Source organism: Condylura cristata, unplaced genomic scaffold, assembly GCF_000260355.1.
Source record: "Condylura cristata isolate star-nosed mole 26May11 unplaced genomic scaffold, ConCri1.0 scaffold00004, whole genome shotgun sequence".
Lineage (NCBI taxonomy): Eukaryota > Metazoa > Chordata > Mammalia > Eulipotyphla > Talpidae > Condylura > Condylura cristata.
Genome location: NW_004567105.1, coordinates 34,111,674 through 34,130,739, shown reverse-complemented (window position 1 = coordinate 34,130,739; position 19,066 = coordinate 34,111,674). Strand labels below are relative to the sequence as shown.

The window sequence follows — 19,066 nt, the reverse complement described above, 5'->3', positions numbered from 1 at the left end:
CAGACTAGGTAGGTCAGATCCAGGCGGGACAGGAGTCAGGAAAATACACATGGTCCAACACGGCTCATCAGTCATGAAATGTTCAGGGTGGTGGAAGCACAGGGTTTGGGGGGGATAAAACAGAAAGCAAATCTGGAGAGGTAGATCAGGGAAAACTTGGATAGTATTAGAGTCGGACCAAAGATTTTGAACATGTCCAAATTGAGATGATGATAGAAGTTATAGTAGATGAAACTTTTGTGAGAGTATTTTTAGAGACAGGAAAAGAGGCCAAAGGAAGAAATTGAAAGGGTTCACCTGCATTTATTCATTTTTTAAATAAAGTAATTTTGTAGGAGGTGTTTTCTGGTTAATAGCACATCATTTTGAGTTTCTTATGAAATACTCTGTGAGTTAACAGAGTAACTGGGGGGGGGGGTCCTGCTGGGTTACGGGGCCCATATGGGCCTGCTGGCTTTTTCCCCTTCCCTATTTTACTCGTAACTGCATAGTATCGTCAGGTGATAAGAAACTGCAGAATGAGGATGCTGAATTTATACTCAAAGTTTGATTTCACTCTTCCATCAAGAATTTACAGTAAAGAAACTCATTATTCACCTGAAAGTGAACCAGATGGTTTTTACCAAATGCTGCGACTTCTTGACTTCACAAGGACAGATTCAAGGCAGTTTCTATCATTACAAGTGTGGTTATAAAATCTGTGTCATATGTAAGTGACAGGAGACAGGGGACACAACAGGTGCTGCCAAAGTGAGCCACTGTGACCTGCTAAGTGCTATGGCAGCGACATCTGGCAGTCATGTCCGTGTCAAAGCCACAGAGACAAGAAGCGATAGTTTACTCTGTTAGGACTGTTTAAGCCAGCCTGACATGGAACACTGACTAGTATCCTGTAAGCAATCCTAAAAAATATTAATTTTACTCTATACTAGGCACTGAAATAGATGTTGCAGTTCTACACCTAATTAGGGAATCTGTGGTCTTCTGTTCTTTCAAAAGTTATATCCTCTAGTTATACATTATCATGATTAATGGCAGATAAAAGGAAGAGGAATTTTTCCTCAGTGAAAGATTGTTTGGAGCTCATTTTACAGTGAGGAATATAAAATTAGTATCCGACCTCAGAGAAAATTAATTTTGATTAGTATTTTGTAGTGCTCTAAAAACAATGGCCAAGAACTGACCTTTTGACATAGACATATGTATCTGCTACTCCTCTCAGAAGGAAAAGCAAGTCTGACCTACCTTGTACATGTTCATATACATGATGTATCAGAAAAGACAGTTATCAGCCAGGAGAGACGTCCCCTAACAGGTTAGTCAATTTTTCATCTTTCTAAAATATACCATATTTAGGGACTAATTTTCCCCTTAGGGGATATGCTTAATTTTAAAAACAAAATATACACTCTGAAAATGAAGACAATTTTTTAAAAATCAGAATTATTTATTTTCTTACTTTGGTGATTATTTTTGGACAGCATTAGAGTTCTCCCCTCAGGTGTGCTCCCGGTAGTCCTCCCACCACCACAGCATCTGTGAATATCACCACAGTCCCTGTGCTCTCCCCTCCTCTGTTTTAACCCTTCTCCCTGCTGTATGCCTCAATACGTGGTCAGTGTACAAAGTTTTCTCTAAAAGTGAGGAACTTTTATTTTTCAAAGATTTATTTTATTTATTTATGCATACAAGAGCTGGAGTGCAGGCCAGAGGTGTGGGGGGTGAGAGGATTCACCAGGGACAAGTGAGGAGCAGAACAGGCAGATGTACTGAAATCCACTGCTGAGGGGAGCAGTGGGTGTGACAGGAGAGGTCTGCTGTGCCACGGGGGTCAGTTCCCTGGTCAGGGATTGAACTCATGCTGCAGTGGCTGCGAAGAGCTTCACAGTGCTGACTTTACCCCTTGCACCCCCAGGTAGGCCCATAAAGTGAGGAAATTTTAACCAACTTTCCACTAATATAGTAAATGTTTCAGAAAGCCAAGATGAAGACCCTGTAGGTAAATGCTGTCCTTTTCTCTGCTACAGGAAGGCTGGGGAATCATCAGTAGGAAAACTGAGACTCTCAAAGGTTGGATGCAATTAACAGAAAAGACCAACTTTCCTTTTCAGCTGTAAGCCATTTAGTTCAGTTTGAATTATAATTAAATGTTACTTTGAGCCATTTTTAGTGTTTAACTTTGGCATTAGGGTTACATGAATGAAAAAAGAAATGGAGATAACTTCTGAAAACTTTTAAGAGAACTTAATGAAATCCAAAGAGTGACCCTTGACATAATCCTCTCGTGGTCAAGTGAGGAAGAATAGCTCAAAAGATTTAAAAACCCTTCTGATTCTACCACAACAGATATCACCTAAAGAATGATGGCCTTGAGGGAAAATGTAGATATTAGCTTACTAATCCTTGTTACTGATACTCTGATAATACCACTCATAACCATGCAACTAACATTAAACTTTTAGGAGCTCTTGAATGATAAATGTTCTAGAGAAGTTTGTATTCTCACTTTAGTATTACTCAGAGATTTCAAAAGAATATACAGTCCCAACTCAAAATGTATCCAAGAATTAGACATAAGACCTGAAACCATAAAATATATAGAGGAAAATATAGGCAAAGCACTACATGACATACATCTCAGTAACATCTTTATAGACACATCACCCAAAACAATAGTGAAGGAAAAGATGAACAGCTGGGACTACATCAAATTAAAGAGTTTCTGTGCAGTAGAAGAGACATTAACCAAAACAAAGAGACACCCTGCCTATTGGGAGAAAATGTTTGCACATAATACCAATAGTATTACATCAGGTAAACTATGAAAACAACTCAAATGCCCAAGAATAGATGACAGGATCAAGAAGATGTGGTATATATGCACGATGGAATATTACTCAGCAATCAAAAAGATAAACTCATGTCATTTACAGGAATATGGATGGAGCTGGAAGGGATCATGTTCAGTGAAATAGGCCAGAAAGGAAAAAAAACAATATTGGATGGTTTCACTTATAGAAGGAATGTAGGGGATACAAATAAAGGAGCAGGAAAATAATAATTATAACAAAGTAAAAACCAAAATCAGCAGGCAACTATAAACCAGAGACACTCTGCAGGGGTGGGGGAGGAGGGAATAGGGTCAAAATATGGATGGGAAGAGCACATGGGACTTATTTATGGTGATATGGCATAGGAGAATTGGTGGTGGGAATTTCATAGAGATTATGATAAAGCATACATTGTATAAAAATGAAGACTGATGTAAACAATATATAAAATAATGAAAAAATAAACTAAAAAAGAAAGTACAAATATGACCAATTTACTCTGAAAAAATCAAATGCAAAGCACAGCTAAGTTCCAACTGTGATGACAGCACCGGACCTCCACTTCATTACTGCAAAGGTGTTAATCTTCTCTTCTGAAGACATAACATTGCAATCCATCCTTGACAAAACAATTACTTGAAATTTACCATTTTACATTGGTTTAGGATTGAATATAAGTAAGGAAAGAGTAATATATTCTTCTCAGCACCCTGGGTTGTAGATGCTGGCTTAGTTTAGGAGAATAAAAGGAAAGGTTTAAGATAAACAGAGGCAGGGATAATTATGAGGAGACTCAGAGACTTGCAGGAACTTTGAAGTACACCGTTAAGTAGAATAAGAAGTTTTTTGATTTTAAATGTCATTTGTGATATGAAATGATATCATGAAATAAGTTCCTTTAAGACTTACAAGATAAACACTGATGCTTTGCTATATTCTGGACACACCCACTTGATAATGAGTCAAAAGAATAGCTCATCTAAGGGTGAATGCGTTGTTCAATCCATAATTATCATTCAGGGCCTCCTATGAAAGTCTGAAAATGTTCTGCGAGGTGCAATACAGATAAGCAAAAAAGAGAGCTGATTAGTGTTCCTAAAGAGCCTGAGGGACCTAACAGCACAACAGAAAAATATACAGATAACTAAGGCAAAGCAAAATGTAAATGCCCTCAAGAATTGCCAAGAAAGCCTCAAGTGGGAGAGAGGAAGAGAGCTATTGAGCGAGCTGAGTAAGAACAGGATCAAAGGGGCAGGGATTAGACTTGGTCCTAATTATGGAGCAAAGTTTTAAGAGGTTTGTACCCTGATACTAAGTATTACATACAATAGTGGGGAAATTCAGGATATTTGAGTGGGTGGGGGGGCATTTAGTTATCTTTTTGATCTTTATTATCAACTATAATAATTTATTGGTTATATCTGACATCTATTAAAATAAGATTTTTTTTCTAAGTAAGAAAGCTAGTTTAAGTTACATTATCTTAAGTCTGTTTAATGCCAACAAGAATATCATGTCAACTGATGACCCTTCAAATTTTTCCCAAGGGAAAAGGGTATAAAGTTATTATATAAACAATTATTATTTAGTTCAGATTTATTTATTTATGCATACAAGAACTGGGGTGTAGTCCTGAGGTTCAAGGGGAGGGAAGTGAGAAGATTCACCAGAGACAGTAGGGAGTGGAACAGGTGGATCTACTGAAATCCACTGCTGAGGGATGCAGCGAGGGAGACAGGAGAGGTCTGCTGGGCCATTGGGTCAGCTTGCTGCCTGGGGGTTGAACTAATGCTGAAGTGACTGCTCATAACTTCATGGTGCTGAGATTTAACATCTTGCACCACCAGGCAGGCCCGATATAAACTTGTATCATTAGAGAAACTTGTAATTTTTAGAAATACAGAGTAAGTTATAAGTCAGTAGAAATTTGGCATAATAGTCTATTGTCACACTGGCCTAGAGATTGAAGTCCAGAGTGAAGTCCCTGAGATAACTGTGTGCTCATGCCTAAGACTCTTTTTATTTGATATATATACTGAAAAACGTATTTTAGAATTATCATCAACAAAACAATTACCTGATGAGTCGTATAAGATATAACATTATGGAACATAATATAATTTCCTAAATATATGTCTATCTAAGACTCATACTTAGACTGGATACTTTACTGGAGTGGCCCTCGCTACTTCCTAATCTGGATAATGGGAAGCCTGAGGTTCATTATAGGGAAGTGAAGCATGGAAGTATTTACTTTAATTTCCAGGGCTTCAATAACCACTTAACTACAATCAGGACTCAATCTTTTCATCAGTCCTTCAAAGAAGTACTACTTACCATCCTTATTTTAGAAATGGGAATGCTGAAATTTGGATCCACATACAACTTGTCCAAAAGAGTCAAGATTCAAAAACAAATCTTCCTGACTTCAAAGGGCATTAAATTTTTACGGATGCCATGGTTTTCAAAATGTTTGCCCCTTCGATATCATGCTTTCCTTGTGTTTTATGCACTTGAATTCTTCTAACAGCCAGGGATCTAAGACTAGTTGGGAGCACATCTTATAAATTAAAAATACAAATTCCCACTCGGTAATGCATTTTAACAATAACGGCGTTCCCGCCCCCCCCCCCAAACATTTTCAAGGCTTGCTTAATATTTGTTGAGCACAGAAAGTGCCAAACACTTCATATGTACTAACACTCTTGCTTCCCATAACAACCTTTAAGGGCAGGAGTATAATTACTATCACATTAGAAAGGAAAAAGCTGGCCTCTGTGAGGCCACACTCTGCCTAGGATCTCCTTCTCCACTAATGGAGGCTTCTTCTCAACTTATTTCACAGGTTCCAGTTCATCTTCCTGACATCTCAATGCAGAGGGCCCTAGTGCTCATTCTGGGGGCCTCTCTTCTCATGCCCCTAAGATGCCTCATGGTTTTAAGTCCCATTTCTGTGTTGATGCTTCAAAAATACCTATTTCCTATACGAACTTCTGCCTTAAGTAGTGAAGGCTGAACCCCAACCTTAAACACTCACCTGTCTATTCCACACCTCCACTTGGAAAATGGCCATATAACTCTACTGCTCACTATCAGATACTGAACTCCTAACGTCCTTTACACCTGCATCTCCCATTCTTATCTGCTTGCATTGTACTCCAGAGACTAGTTTCAATAGTTTTTCTGAACAGACTATCAAGTTAGCTAAAATTTATGATCTGAGATTGACTGGACAATAAATCTAATTCAGGGCTGACACATACACACACATTTTCTAAGAAATAATTTGGTACTTTTAATGGTATATAAATTAATAATGGCAATTTTTATAATTATAGATACATACTAAAATGCAATGTTTCATTAGGTTAGTAATATATAAATAAAGTTTTAATATCAAAGTCAATGCCCTTAGTATGTCCTACCAGCAATGAAAATATGTTTCACACCACTATACATCTAGGAAACACATTAAACTTATAATGGGGATACCAACACACACCCTTAGGATGGCTACTGTGAAACAGAATGAGACTACCAAGTGCCAGCAAGGACATAAGCACAGGAAACTCTCACTTATCCTGGTAGCAGGAATGTACTACATAATATCAAACTGTGTCCAACCTTTTATCAGTCCAACATCATATGCTCTGGGGGAAGTACCATTTCTTTGTCTCATTCTTTTGGGGTTGTTCAACATGTTTCTGCCTCTCCTACGTCAGAGCAGAGTGCACACCATCGCGCGCACTGACCATGCAGAGACCAGCCTTTGTCCCAAGCTAAGTCACTGAGCATCTTCTAGGGGAGATTCAGTTTTGTCTCTTTCTTTGGCATTATGGACTTTCAAGATACTGGGAACCTGTGTTTGCTGGGCCATGTTGCCAAGACACAGGCAAGACATTCCCAGGCAAAAAGGACTGAGAGACAGAAGTCTTAGGACATACACACAACTGCATGTGTGTCTGAAGCCAGGATCCATCTTGGATGCCCTCCTCCACTTTTGCAGGCTAATACATTCCCTCCTTATGCTAGTGAAAACGGGGTTCTATTCCCAATGTAAATGCATTTTTTAAACATTTATTTATTTATGCAAACAAAACTGAGCTGCAGGCTAGAAATGCTGGGGTGCTGAGGATTCACTAGAGACACAATGGGGAGCAAAACAGGCAGATGGACAAAGAACACTGCTGAGGGGAGCAGCGGGCTGGTCAGGAGAGGTCTGCTGCACCATGTGGATCTCCTCTGGGGCCAGGGATCACACTCGCATTGAAGCGGCTGTGGTCAGCTTGCAGTGCTGCGTCCCAACCGGTTGTGCCACCAGGGAGGCCCCCAGTGTAACTATATTTTGAGATAGGGCTTTACAGAGGTAATTAAGGTTACAAGATGTCACCAATAGGCTTGGAGTCCATAAGAAGAGGTAAAAGGCCCAGGAGGGGGTGTGCACAGAGAAAAGGCCGTGTCAGGACACAGCAAGAAAGAGGCAGCTGCTTGTGAGCAAGGAGAGACATCTCACTAGAAACCAAGCCTTCTGGTGACATGAGCTGGACCGTGACCTGCAGCTGTGAACAAATAAATTCCTGTTTTTTTTAAAATTGGGCTTCTGCTGATGGCATCCCTATATACTACTGAGCTATTGCTCTTCATTTTCCCAATTTAAGATCTTAAACTAAAATATATACATATATATATGCATATATTTAAAGATTTACTTATTTATGCATACAGAACTGAGGTACAGGCTCAGTGAGAGTATTCACCAGAGACAGAGTGGGGAGCAGAACAGACAGCCTGATGAAGTGCACTGCTGAGGGGCACAGTGGGCGAGACAGGAGAAGTCTGCCTCGCCATGTGTCACCTCTGGGGCAGGGGACTGAACTAGCATTGAAGTGGCTGTGAGTAGCTTGCTGTGCTGTGCTTTAACCCACTAAGCCAGCCGGGAGGGCCTAAGACCTTAAATTTTTAACTGCAATTTCCGCATTTATTTGGATTTATTTGGCTTTATCTGAGGGTGATAGACAGATATCTGATTAGAGCCCTGTAAATTCTATTTTATAAATTCTCAAAGTTTTTAGCCTTTGTACTCCTAACTATAGCCTGGCTTCCTTTAAAGATGAACAGCTTTTTATTTTAAAAGCCTAATTATGGAGGATTTTCCTATCCCAATGAGCTAGATAGGCTCGGTACCATTATTCTTATTTTATAGAAGGGAAAGATGAAACAAAGAAATTAAGTCATTAATTTCTAACATCTAACATCAAGGCAGATTGGTTAAAAAGTACAAGACATGAATCCACATAATCTAATATCTCTTTCAACACATTTTTCATTATGGCTCTGTGAATATTTTAGGCAGACATATAGTTGGTATTCTTTAGATCAGTACTTAACCTGGATTCTAGGAAATCAAAAACTAATGTTTAACACAAATTCACCAAATAAAGTATCAATATGTTTGGTGCCAAAATTCTGGTTTACTGACTACCTTCTCATGAAAAATCTTTTTCTGCTTGGATCCTGTTAAAAAAATCTATACATTTTGTAAAATTTTAAATATTAATTTAACTTAAAATTAAATACAAATTTAATTTCACAAGGCTTTAGGTATTAGGCTAAGTACTAGGCTTTTTCACTCACTTAAAAATGAAAGTGATAAGCTAATTTTAATGGGAAACTGATATGCAAAGTTAATTTAGATAATTGGGCCTTTTCAAATAACTAGTAGGCACTTGTGTAGAAAGAGTTCATTTTGTTCCTTTGAGGAATATAGATTCCAAAAGTTGCAGAAAAAGAGAAAATGTACACTTTGTTACGAAAAGGTTAGTAAATATTTGAAAAACAATAATACTAATTGAAAGTATCTCATATTCTTATTTTGTAAGCCACCATTTTTACTGCCTTTTCCAAAGCTGTCATTCTCAATTATCTAACCTAAACTAAACTTAATCCCAGTTTAAACTTTGTTTATTTCTGGTATCTGCCAGTTAGTTCAAGGCAAAATGAATAAATTAAATATGTCAGACATTTGTTCTGATTTTTTTATGTAAAAGATTTATTTATTTATGCCTACAGAACTGGGGTACAGGCCAGAGGTGCAGGGGCAGTGAGACGATTCATTAGAGACAGAGAAGGGAGCAGAACAAGCAGATCAATGAAGTACACTGCTGAGGGGAGCAGCGGGCGGGTCAGGAGAGGTCTGCTGTGCCATGTGGTCACCTCCAGGCTGGGGATGGAACTCATGCTGACGTGGCTTTATCATCTTAGTGCTGTGATTTAATCCACTACACCAGCAGGGAGGGCCCTGTCTTGTTTTCAATGTTAGTAATATGTTATGTGATAATTTAAATCTATTTTGCTAATATAATTTTATCTTCATAACTGCCTTTTAAAACAGGCACTGTTAGTACTCATTTGACAAATGAGGTAAAAGGGAAAGAAGTAACATGGTCCAATTAATAACTAGAAATCAGTAGAGTTGAAAACGGAATCCAAATCATCTCATTCAAAATCCAGTTGAAAAACTACATGACAAAAGATAAAGAAGGAAGAAAAGAAAAAAGAGAAAGGAAAAATGGAGGAAAATTTATTCTTAAATTTTCCATGACAAGGAGCTATTATAGTATTTATCCTGCTGAGATCCTTAAACATCACCCATTAAGCCTTTTAGGGTATCTCTACTTCTCTAAAACATTTCAGGCCAGTAGACAGATTAAGAACACTTTCAAGCAACTCTGTTCTATATGAATCATATCGAGTGGGAAGCAAAGGAGTTTGCAGTTGAAGTAAAGGATTAAAGACTAAGTCTCCACTCTGCTACATTTCAGCAGCATAACACTTGCTGATAAAGTCAGGTCACAGAATCAAGTCTTATAATTGCAAGAAGTATTTACAACCTGATTTAAGCCTCAATTTCAGGTTCCTATTTGTTCTCATAATTTTTCTGCCTTCATCAACACTCCACAAAACTTTAGCTGGCTCCTAACATTTACAAGTCAGATGAGCGTAACTTCCCCGTTTTACTACAGTTATAAGGGTGGAAAGACGATATCTATTGTAATCATTATTTAAAGAGAGAATAGCTCAGTCAACTTCTTATTTTTAATCAAAATTTAATCAAGATATTCTATGTCTTTTTCCTTTCTTTGACCCTAAAACAGATGATCAAATGGTAATTTTAATGAACTCTTATTGCTGGTTTCATATTGTGAAGTCAGATGGAAAGGAATCCTGCTATCCCAGTCTCTTTGTAGTAAAAGAAAAAGTACCAGCCTCTAAGTTAATAATATTTTGTGATTTGGAGAGGAAAATACTTTCCTGCCAAGGGTAAGCCACATGTAAGAACTGATTGCTAGGTGACACGCTCTGACAGAATGAGCTCTTATTATAGAAACCATTGACACAAGAACTCTAAATTGCTTAGAAGTGCCACTTTCCTCTTCTTGAACCCAAACAGAATAGTGATAGAGTATTGATGAAATTCTGTCTGTTACAGGTGCATATAACAGTTCATTCTTAATCCAGAGTGACTTATTAGGATGGACAGTGACACGTCCTATTGCTCAGAGATCATAACCTCAGATCCCGACATACCCATCACAGAGACGTCGTATTCTATCAGCAGTGTAGCCTCTTGTCCACATTGTTTAAGAATACTCATTGCTTCAGCATGCGTGGTGCCCAGGAGCCGAATTCCATCCACACTGAGCAACCTATCACCAGGTTTGATCGTGCCTTCTCTGAAGAATGAATAAAGGAAAAGTCTCCATTAATTTAGCGTAAGAGGCTTAACAGTGTCACTTAGCCAAAGTGTTTTTTTCACACCCGTTCTGCCATTCACCCCATTTACATTTCCTGTAAGAATCCAGTGTGACAATACAGAGGTAACTTTGAACAGAAAATTGCTATAATATGAAAATCAGTAATAAGAAAATAGCCATGTATTAGCTAATAGCTAAGCTACCAACAGTTAACTCTTGGGGTGCAAGCATTACTAATAAAGGCACATTTTCCCTTTTCTAGGTTTTTGCCTAAGTGTCTAAAATTGACTTGTTATAGCTTAGAAAGTAGCATTTACCTATTTTCCAAAGCCAGGTGAGCAAAAAATCTTGCTGATTCCAATTTATTACCAGTGAACTCAAGTGGGAAAGGAAGGGCTGGTAAGAAATTTCCCTAGTCTGTAAATTTTCCTGCTGATTTATATGGAACTTTGGTGATCATTAAACTGATTCAGCCTCAGATCTCTGGAAGAGGCAGGCAGATACTATTCTCCTTCCTGCGACCATAGGAACTCAGGGCATTAGATGTAGTTTCCAGACATTATGACCTGACCGAGGAACAGGCAGAGAAGTTTCTCAAGTATAATCCTTCTGCCTCAGGGACAGTCATGGAGATAACAAAGCTGAAGCGGTGGGTTTTACAAATTTAGGATTTGGAAAGAATCAAAACTACCTCTTAGATATCTTTCCCTTAGATAATGCTAAGTATTTTTGTATCTCCATATTTTTAAAAAAGATTTATTTATTTATGCTTACAGAACTGGGGTACAGGCCAGAGGTGCAGAGGCAGTGAGAGGATTCACCAGAGACAGAGTGGGGAGCAGAACAGGCAGATTGACAAAGTACACTACTGAGGGGAGCAGCGGGCAGGCCAGAATAGGTCTGCCGTGCCATGTGGGTCAGCTCCCTGGCCGGGGATGGAACTTGTGCTGCAGTGGCTTCAGAGAGCTTCATATTTTGCCCGTTGCACCGCCAGGGAGAGCCCATAAACTTCATGCATTTTCACAATAAATTTTTGTTTTAAATTCTTCAATTTCCTTTAGCCCTAAATTAATTTGGTCATAGGTTGCTCACAAACTAATAACCTATTTCTGTCAACTCTAAATCTAAATGTTAATAAGAACTGGAAATATTCTCATTTGGTTCAAGAAAAAGAATTCACATAAGAAAACCCAAAAAGAAAAAAAGGCAGTGGTTTCCTGAATTTCTGATCTTGTATTATTCTCTGCAAAGGCAAATATTATTGATATTTAGCACTTGTGAGTAAACAGTGTCTTTATTTTCTCTCATTTTATATTAAACATGTTTAAACAAGTTAGCTAAAAGTACACGTTTGAAAGAAAATAAACCTGAATGCCTATCTTAGTTCTTCCATGTCCTACCTGGCAAGTTATTTAGGCAAACTGGGCCTCAGTTTTGTCATCTGTAATTGTGAATAAAAATAGCTCATGTTGCTTGGGTGGATGTGAGGCTAAAATAATGTCAGTGTGCCAAGCACTCACAGCCCTTGGTACATGGTACATGCCCTCTAAAACGTGTTTACTTTTATTACTATTTCTATTGCTTCAGAAAAGTTTTTAAGACTTCATCCTTGTCTGAAACAGTGCAAAGTCAGGAGTAATCAGTGCATTTTCCTCTCACTCGTCAACAGTATCTGTTCTAGGGGTTGTGTTCCCTAACCATATGGAGTCAAAGTTTGCTGTGGGAAATTAATACAAAGATAAAGTATCTCCTGAGACATTTAAATTACATGTTTATTTGGGATTCCCTACGGTTTATGATATGAAAGCTGAAGAACTGTCCTTGAGATATTCAAATTAGCCAGGACGAGACAGCACAATACTCCTTCCTCTTACAAAAAGTCACTCTTACTGTGACATACAGAGCCCGCACTGAAAGCTACTCATGGTCAGGGGAGGAGGATGACAGTAATACCAGTCAGAACACCACCCCAACCCTCCAGATTAGGAGATCAGCAACTGGAGAAGAGGCATTTTAAATGCCCCCTAACTATTAAGAGCCAGCTGCGTTCTGTTAAGTGCTGCTGGTCTGTCAGGCCCTGCAAGGCACCATGCATCTGCAAGCTTTGATAAAACCGAATCCTGAAGTGTAGGCATTATGACCAACATTTTACAATGAAGGCCATTGAGCTCAGAACAGTTAAGACATTTGCTAAAGACTTAAGGGTGGTAAGATCCGATTTCCGATTCTCTCTCTACTGAATCTGCAGCCTAAACCGTTTTTGTTTCTACATAGTACCATTATTTATTTAATATTTATATTTTATTATGAAATTCTCACTCACTATTTCTCTGCCAGCGCCCCCAACTTTCTCTAATCTCTTTGGCTAGAGACACACACAAAATGCAGTTACCTGTCAGCGGGCCCTCCAGGACGAACACACGTTATCACAACTGGTCGGGACTTATTCCTATCATCATGTGCGCCCCCTAGCGAAGAAAGAAGCACAGCTTAAAACATGCCTTTGGTGTTGCCATTTAAGAAGTTCACTTATAAAATGGGAATGAAGTACATTTTATTGACGTATGGGGTGGGGGGGAATGTGCAGTTTTTCTTCTGGCATATAATAGACTAAACAGTCCTGCTCATTTTTACATTCTCTGGAAAATTCCAGGAGTGCTATTGAGGGGGTTACTGGTTTCTCTCTTTTTTTTTAAATTTTAAAAAATAGATTCATTATATCACCCTTCATTTTTGTACAATGGACGGTTTCCCCGTGAAATTCCCACCACCAATTCCCCAGTGCACCCCACCATAGTCCCTTGTGTGCTTCCCACCCATGTCCTGGTCCTTCTCCCAACCCCTTTCCTACAGAATGTCTCTGATCTATAGTTGCCTGATGATTTTGATTTTTACTTTAGTATAGTTACTTTTATTTTCTGATTCCTTTTTTTGCTTTCAGTACATTCTCCTATAAGTGAGAACATTCAATATTTTTTCTTTCTTTCTGGCTTATTTTGCTGAGCATAATCCCTTCCAGCTCATCCATGCTGCTGTGAAGGGCATGAGCTTATCCATTTTGATTGCTGAGTAATAATCCATTGTGTAAATAAACCACATCTTCTGCAACCAGTCATCTAATTTTGGACATCTGGATTGTTTCCATAGCTTACCTACTGTAAATGCTCATTAGTTTCTCTTATATGTGGAACATAAGTAACCAGAACAAATGAACTAACAAATTATCATGAAAATAATTTAAGACTAAAAAATATGGAGGTTATCAAGGGGAAGGAAAGGGTGGAGGGGTCAGTCCAGTAACAGTGGGAAGGGCATTAGAACATCATTAATGGGTAAAGTGAAATGTATGCACACGTAGAGGTGTGATGCTGTACCCCTAAAGTTTGTATCATGTTATAAATCGATCAAATTTTGTTTATTTGGAGAACAGGAAGGGCAGGTTTATCTGAATACACTGCTGAGAGAAGCCTAAATCAATAAAATTTTATTAAAAATAAAATAATAAAAAGTCTTACTTTATATAGAATATATTTTGAACTCATCACATTTCAGTGAGGATATGGCTATTGTCAGGGAAGACGCATAAAATATATGAGCATTTTATATCACAAGTGGCAGCCCTGTTAGAACAACGGCCAGTTTCATACAAAGCATCCCTGGTGCTGCCTATTCATCTGGGTGTTGGTACGGGTGACTAAATCTACAGCCTAACAAAAAGAAAGCATAACCTAAAGTCAAGGAAAATAGTCAAAATAATTACAAAAATAAGAAGCAAAGAAAAGCATTCAAGTGTCTGAAGTGCCACCACTAAAATTGGGATGTTCAAAATACCTTGGGCAAATCTGGTAGATAGGGCAAGTCAGTTAGAGTATTTAAATGGCAATTTAAACTTTAAATAGGGAAAAACTCTTAAGAATTCATAGAACACAGGAGCTTTGAGATGAGTGGTAATTTATTATAATTTCCCCTCCTTTTAGATCCAGGGACCCTTTGCACAATTTCCATAACCTCCCCTAGTCTCCACCTGAGATCCTCCCACTGTCAAGCTCTGTCTCAGTCTTGAGGCAGCCTTCTTCCTAATATTCAACTGACATTTACCTCCCTCCAACTCTCATCCACTGGTCCTTGTTTTATTATCTAAGGCAGTGAACAAAATCATAAATTCTCTTCTCCAACAAAGTTTTCCTGAAAGTTGAAATCAGTGATGATACACCTATTCCGTTTCATCTTCTTGAGGCTGAACATTTCCAGTTTTTTGGCCAATATTCACGTGACCTGCTTTCCCTGGATATCACCACCTTGGCTGCCCGTCTGGTCAGTAACTGATAAGCTGTTTACCAGTAACTGATAAACGTGACTGTTAATGTCAAGTATTCCTTCGTTAATGTTTACTGGTGGAACAGGCTGACATTTCAAACTTGGCCCACACAGAAAGACCAACATAAAGAACTTAGCCTAAGAAAAAGTTGAAAGGCTTCCTGCTTCTGACAAATACAAATGTTTCTTTTATGTCTTCTGCTGTTAGAAAGGACTTGTTCAGTCTGATCAATAACCATTTCAGTATTTTATCCTTTCATTCAGTTTGCTGGCTTCTTTTAAAATCCCTCCCTTCTCAGGTTTCTCAAACTGCTAAAAATGGTGCTTCCATATGACATAGCAATCCCTCTCCTGGGCATCTACCCAAACGACACAAAAATACTGATTCAAAAAGACACCTGCACCCCCGTGTTTATTGCTGCTTTATTTACAATAGGAAAGACATGGAGTCTACCCAAATACCCAAAAGTAGATGACTGGATTAAGAAGATGTGGTACCTGTACACAATGGAACATTACTCAGCAATCAAAAAAGATAAACAAATGCCCTTTGCAACAACATGGATGGAGCTGGAAGAGATCATGCTTAGTGAAATAAGCCAGAAAGAAAAGGAAAATACCAGATGGTTTCACTCATAGCAGGGGTATAAATGTCCAGGCGAGAAAATAATAACAATGAACAACTATATACCAGAGATATTTTATGGGGGTGGAATGGGGAATGGGATCAGAAGCAGTGGGGGGAGGGCGGTGCACTGGATTATGGTGATGGCACATGGGTGATTTGGTGATGGGACGCCCATGGGGATTACAACTGAGATGGAAAAAGGTACAAAATGATATAAAAATAAACTATTATGTTATTTAAAAAAATCCTCCTTTCTCAAAATAAGTATCTGATGACTTTCTCAGAAAGAAAATGAAAACAAAATCATGACAATAATATACAGTACATGCTTTCCTATAATGTGCATAAATACTATTATGTGACTTTATTTTTGTAAAGTTAAAGAAAAATAGGTTATTTTTTCCCTGAAGGGGCTTTGATTTAGAAAAGGATGTGGGCTGAACACAAGGAAAACCTTTCTGCTATTTTAACTTGATGTAGAGCTCTACATTTAAATTGTAAAGTAATCAAATATTAAAGATAGCTCTCAATATCTTGATATATGACATCTTATTATTTGAAATAATGAAGCAAGTTTAATTTGTCATTCTTGGAGGTTCTAGAAGTGTGAAGCTTCAAAGAAAAACAAACTGCCCTGAGATTAGTGGTATTTTCACTGCTAGGTGCATGTCAGTATCACTACCTGATGCTTTTGAAAAATAACAAAGGCAGGATTATGGTCCCTAAGAAGTCTGGATACTGGTCATCAGATCTAAGGACAATTCTAGAGTTGAGATTAGAGAACTAACGTGCAAAGTGAAAAGCAACTTAGTGGCAGAGTGCTTTTCTTCATACTAACCCAAACTATCTCTTAGCTTGGTGGCAAGGGAGTTAACTGGAGTTTAGTTTTCTAAGATTTAGGCCAAAACAACATTTTCATTTTATGAACATGGGTCTATTGCTTGGGGAGTCGAGGTTTTAAAATCTTTGACTTACAGCATTAGAAATGCAACTCCATTTACCAGCTAAAAGTCTATCCTATTATTCAAAAGCTTATTGCAAGTTAGTAAGAAGAAATTCTCTAGTTCCATCTACAATAGCCTCCCTTCCTTTCTAGTTGGCCTAGTGTTCTCCATTGATTAAGTTTAGTTCAAACCTCATCTATGTCTTAATGTCTTGTCTACCATGATGATTTTTTTTTAAAGATTTATTTATTTGTTCATACAGAACTGGGGTACAGGCCAGAGGCTCAGGGGCGGTGAGAGGCTTCACCAGAGACAGAGTGGGGAGCAGAACAGGCAGATCTGGGGAGCAGCGGGCGGGTCAGGAGAGGTCTGCCACACCATGTGGTCACCTCCGGGGCAGGCGGGAATCGAACTCATGCAGAAGTGGGTTTAGCTTCTCAGTGCTGTGCTTTAACCCGCTGCGCCACCAGGGAGGGCCTACCATGATGATTTTTATCCACAGAACTTTCTCAATCTGCAACTCATTTTGAGAGTGGCCAATGATTCTCAAGGGATGTATGGTGGTCACTCTTACAAGAAAGACACTCCAGATAGGCCTTATTAACAATATTTCAGTTATCTTTAGGTGGGTGAACATATTAATTACTTCTATTCTTTTTAGTACTTAAAGATAAATTACTGCTGATTTAGCCCTTTCTTTAACATTTGAGTTGATATTGATTAACCACACAACAAAGCGATGAATACTTGCAACAGCAGTATTTTTTATGGTAGCTTCTCAATAATTGGGCTTCTACGTATAAGTGTCTAAGTTCACATCTAAGTTATAAAGCCAAGTATTGTATATAATACCAGCAAAGCTGAAATAATTGGTATTTTTTCTTCTACATAGAAATTTGGCAAAAGGTAGGTAAATGTATTTGGGTACCTTGTTCTATGTAAAAATAGGACCTGCTCAGAAAGATATAATATCTCCTGGCCAATGAGCTCCTAGTTGCTCATTTTCTTTACCACTCACCTGAACACTTTATCAACTTATGTCTTACATTCACTGGACTGTAATTCTCTGTAGATGGAGTCTTGTCTTATGATGTCATAGTTCTTGGCACTATGATGACATGTTGATATATCCTTAATAAATATCTGGTGATTGATTTGCTAAAAAATTGACATAGAATGGAACCTAACGCTTAAACTCAATCATTTGAGATTAATCTATTAGTGAACACACTTTCTTTGTTCCATGATACATGTATAGTAGATTGTTGAGTTCATTTTACTTACTATTTTAATGATTTCTGATAGAATTTTGACTCCATTGAAGTACAAAATAAAAGAGATAAAAAAATTAAGAAATGTGAAATGTTTAAAATTCCTGATGCTTCTGTGGCTCCCTATTGAACTTCACTGCCATACTAGGAAATTGCAAACATTAATGTATATATAGTCTTTAATAAACAGAATCACCAGTAAAAAATAAAATATTAGAAGCCAGAATCACCAATCAGAATGAATGGTTTTATAGATATGTGGAAGCTACCCCAAATCTTTATTGTTAATGTTGTCCCATAACTGAATGATTTCAGCTGATGCACACAGATGCCCAAGGCATTAAATCACCTTCAATCCACATTTAGAAAGCTACAATAACAAAATGTATTTCAGGAAAAATTCATTTAAACAAAGTTGTTTAATCCTTTTGTATAAAATCAAAACAAGTCATACTCATTATCATTTTTTTTTTTGCCTCAGTGATATAGGAAATTATAAAATAGAAGGTAAAAGACATGTAGAAAAGTGGAACATTAGCATGATGATTGGGATGACAAGGTTTACAAATGTTGGCTTTTTTATATTAATGGGCTGAAATTAACTCTAGGTCTTTGGGATACTACTTTAAAGAAGAGTGGGGCGCAAGTATTATAAGGCGCCTTTACATATGGAAAAAATAATTTTTTTTTGAGAGTATCTGATGGTTCTTATTTTCCATCACCTACCTCGTATTACGAAACCAAAGGTATTGCCTTCTTTATGTAATGTGACCTCCACAGTTCGGAAGATAACACTGGATCCTTGAACAGCTAAAAGCAGGAGAGAGGGAAATATACATTTTCAGTCATAATATCACTTCTAAATGTTCTGATATAGTATAAAATTATAGATCTCTGCTGTAAGCAATTTCCTTTAAAGAAACAATTGGAATGTCAGACAAATACCAAAACTCCTCATCTGCCTAAATGACTTATATAGATCTAAGTGGAATTAAAATCACAGGTATTAACTTTAATTCTGTGTAGCCAGTTTACAGAGAGAAGGTAATATTACACTGGTAAAAGCCTTTATAACTGCAAGAAAAACTTCATGTGATAAATAAAGCTTCCATTTCTAAAATGTAAAAACAATGATTTTTTTATAAAATTTATGAATATTTAAGTGCTTTTGCAGTTAGCACAAGAAGAAAGAGTTTTACACTCACACTGCCACTAATACATTTATCACATGAGACAGAGCTATTAAACAAAGAAAAAACAATGAGGGCCAATGAAATTCGATGCACACTTAAAATATTACTACTGCTGACTAATAAAATAA

General features: G+C 37.7%; 1 protein-coding gene across 8 annotated transcripts in view; it reads right to left on the bottom strand.

Moving 5' to 3' along the window:
• GRIP1 (glutamate receptor interacting protein 1) overlaps nt 1-19,066 on the bottom strand; it is a 389,697-nt gene that overhangs the window by 128,145 nt on the left and 242,486 nt on the right. For all 8 annotated transcript variants that reach the window (XM_012720449.1, XM_012720450.1, XM_012720452.1 and 5 more), the window contains 3 exons: nt 18,472-18,555; nt 12,978-13,053; nt 10,419-10,564 (listed from right to left, as the gene is read on the bottom strand). In XM_012720449.1, the coding sequence (XP_012575903.1) occupies nt 10,419-10,564; nt 12,978-13,053; nt 18,472-18,555 (306 nt within the window). The remainder of the gene's footprint in view (nt 1-10,418; nt 10,565-12,977; nt 13,054-18,471; nt 18,556-19,066) is intronic.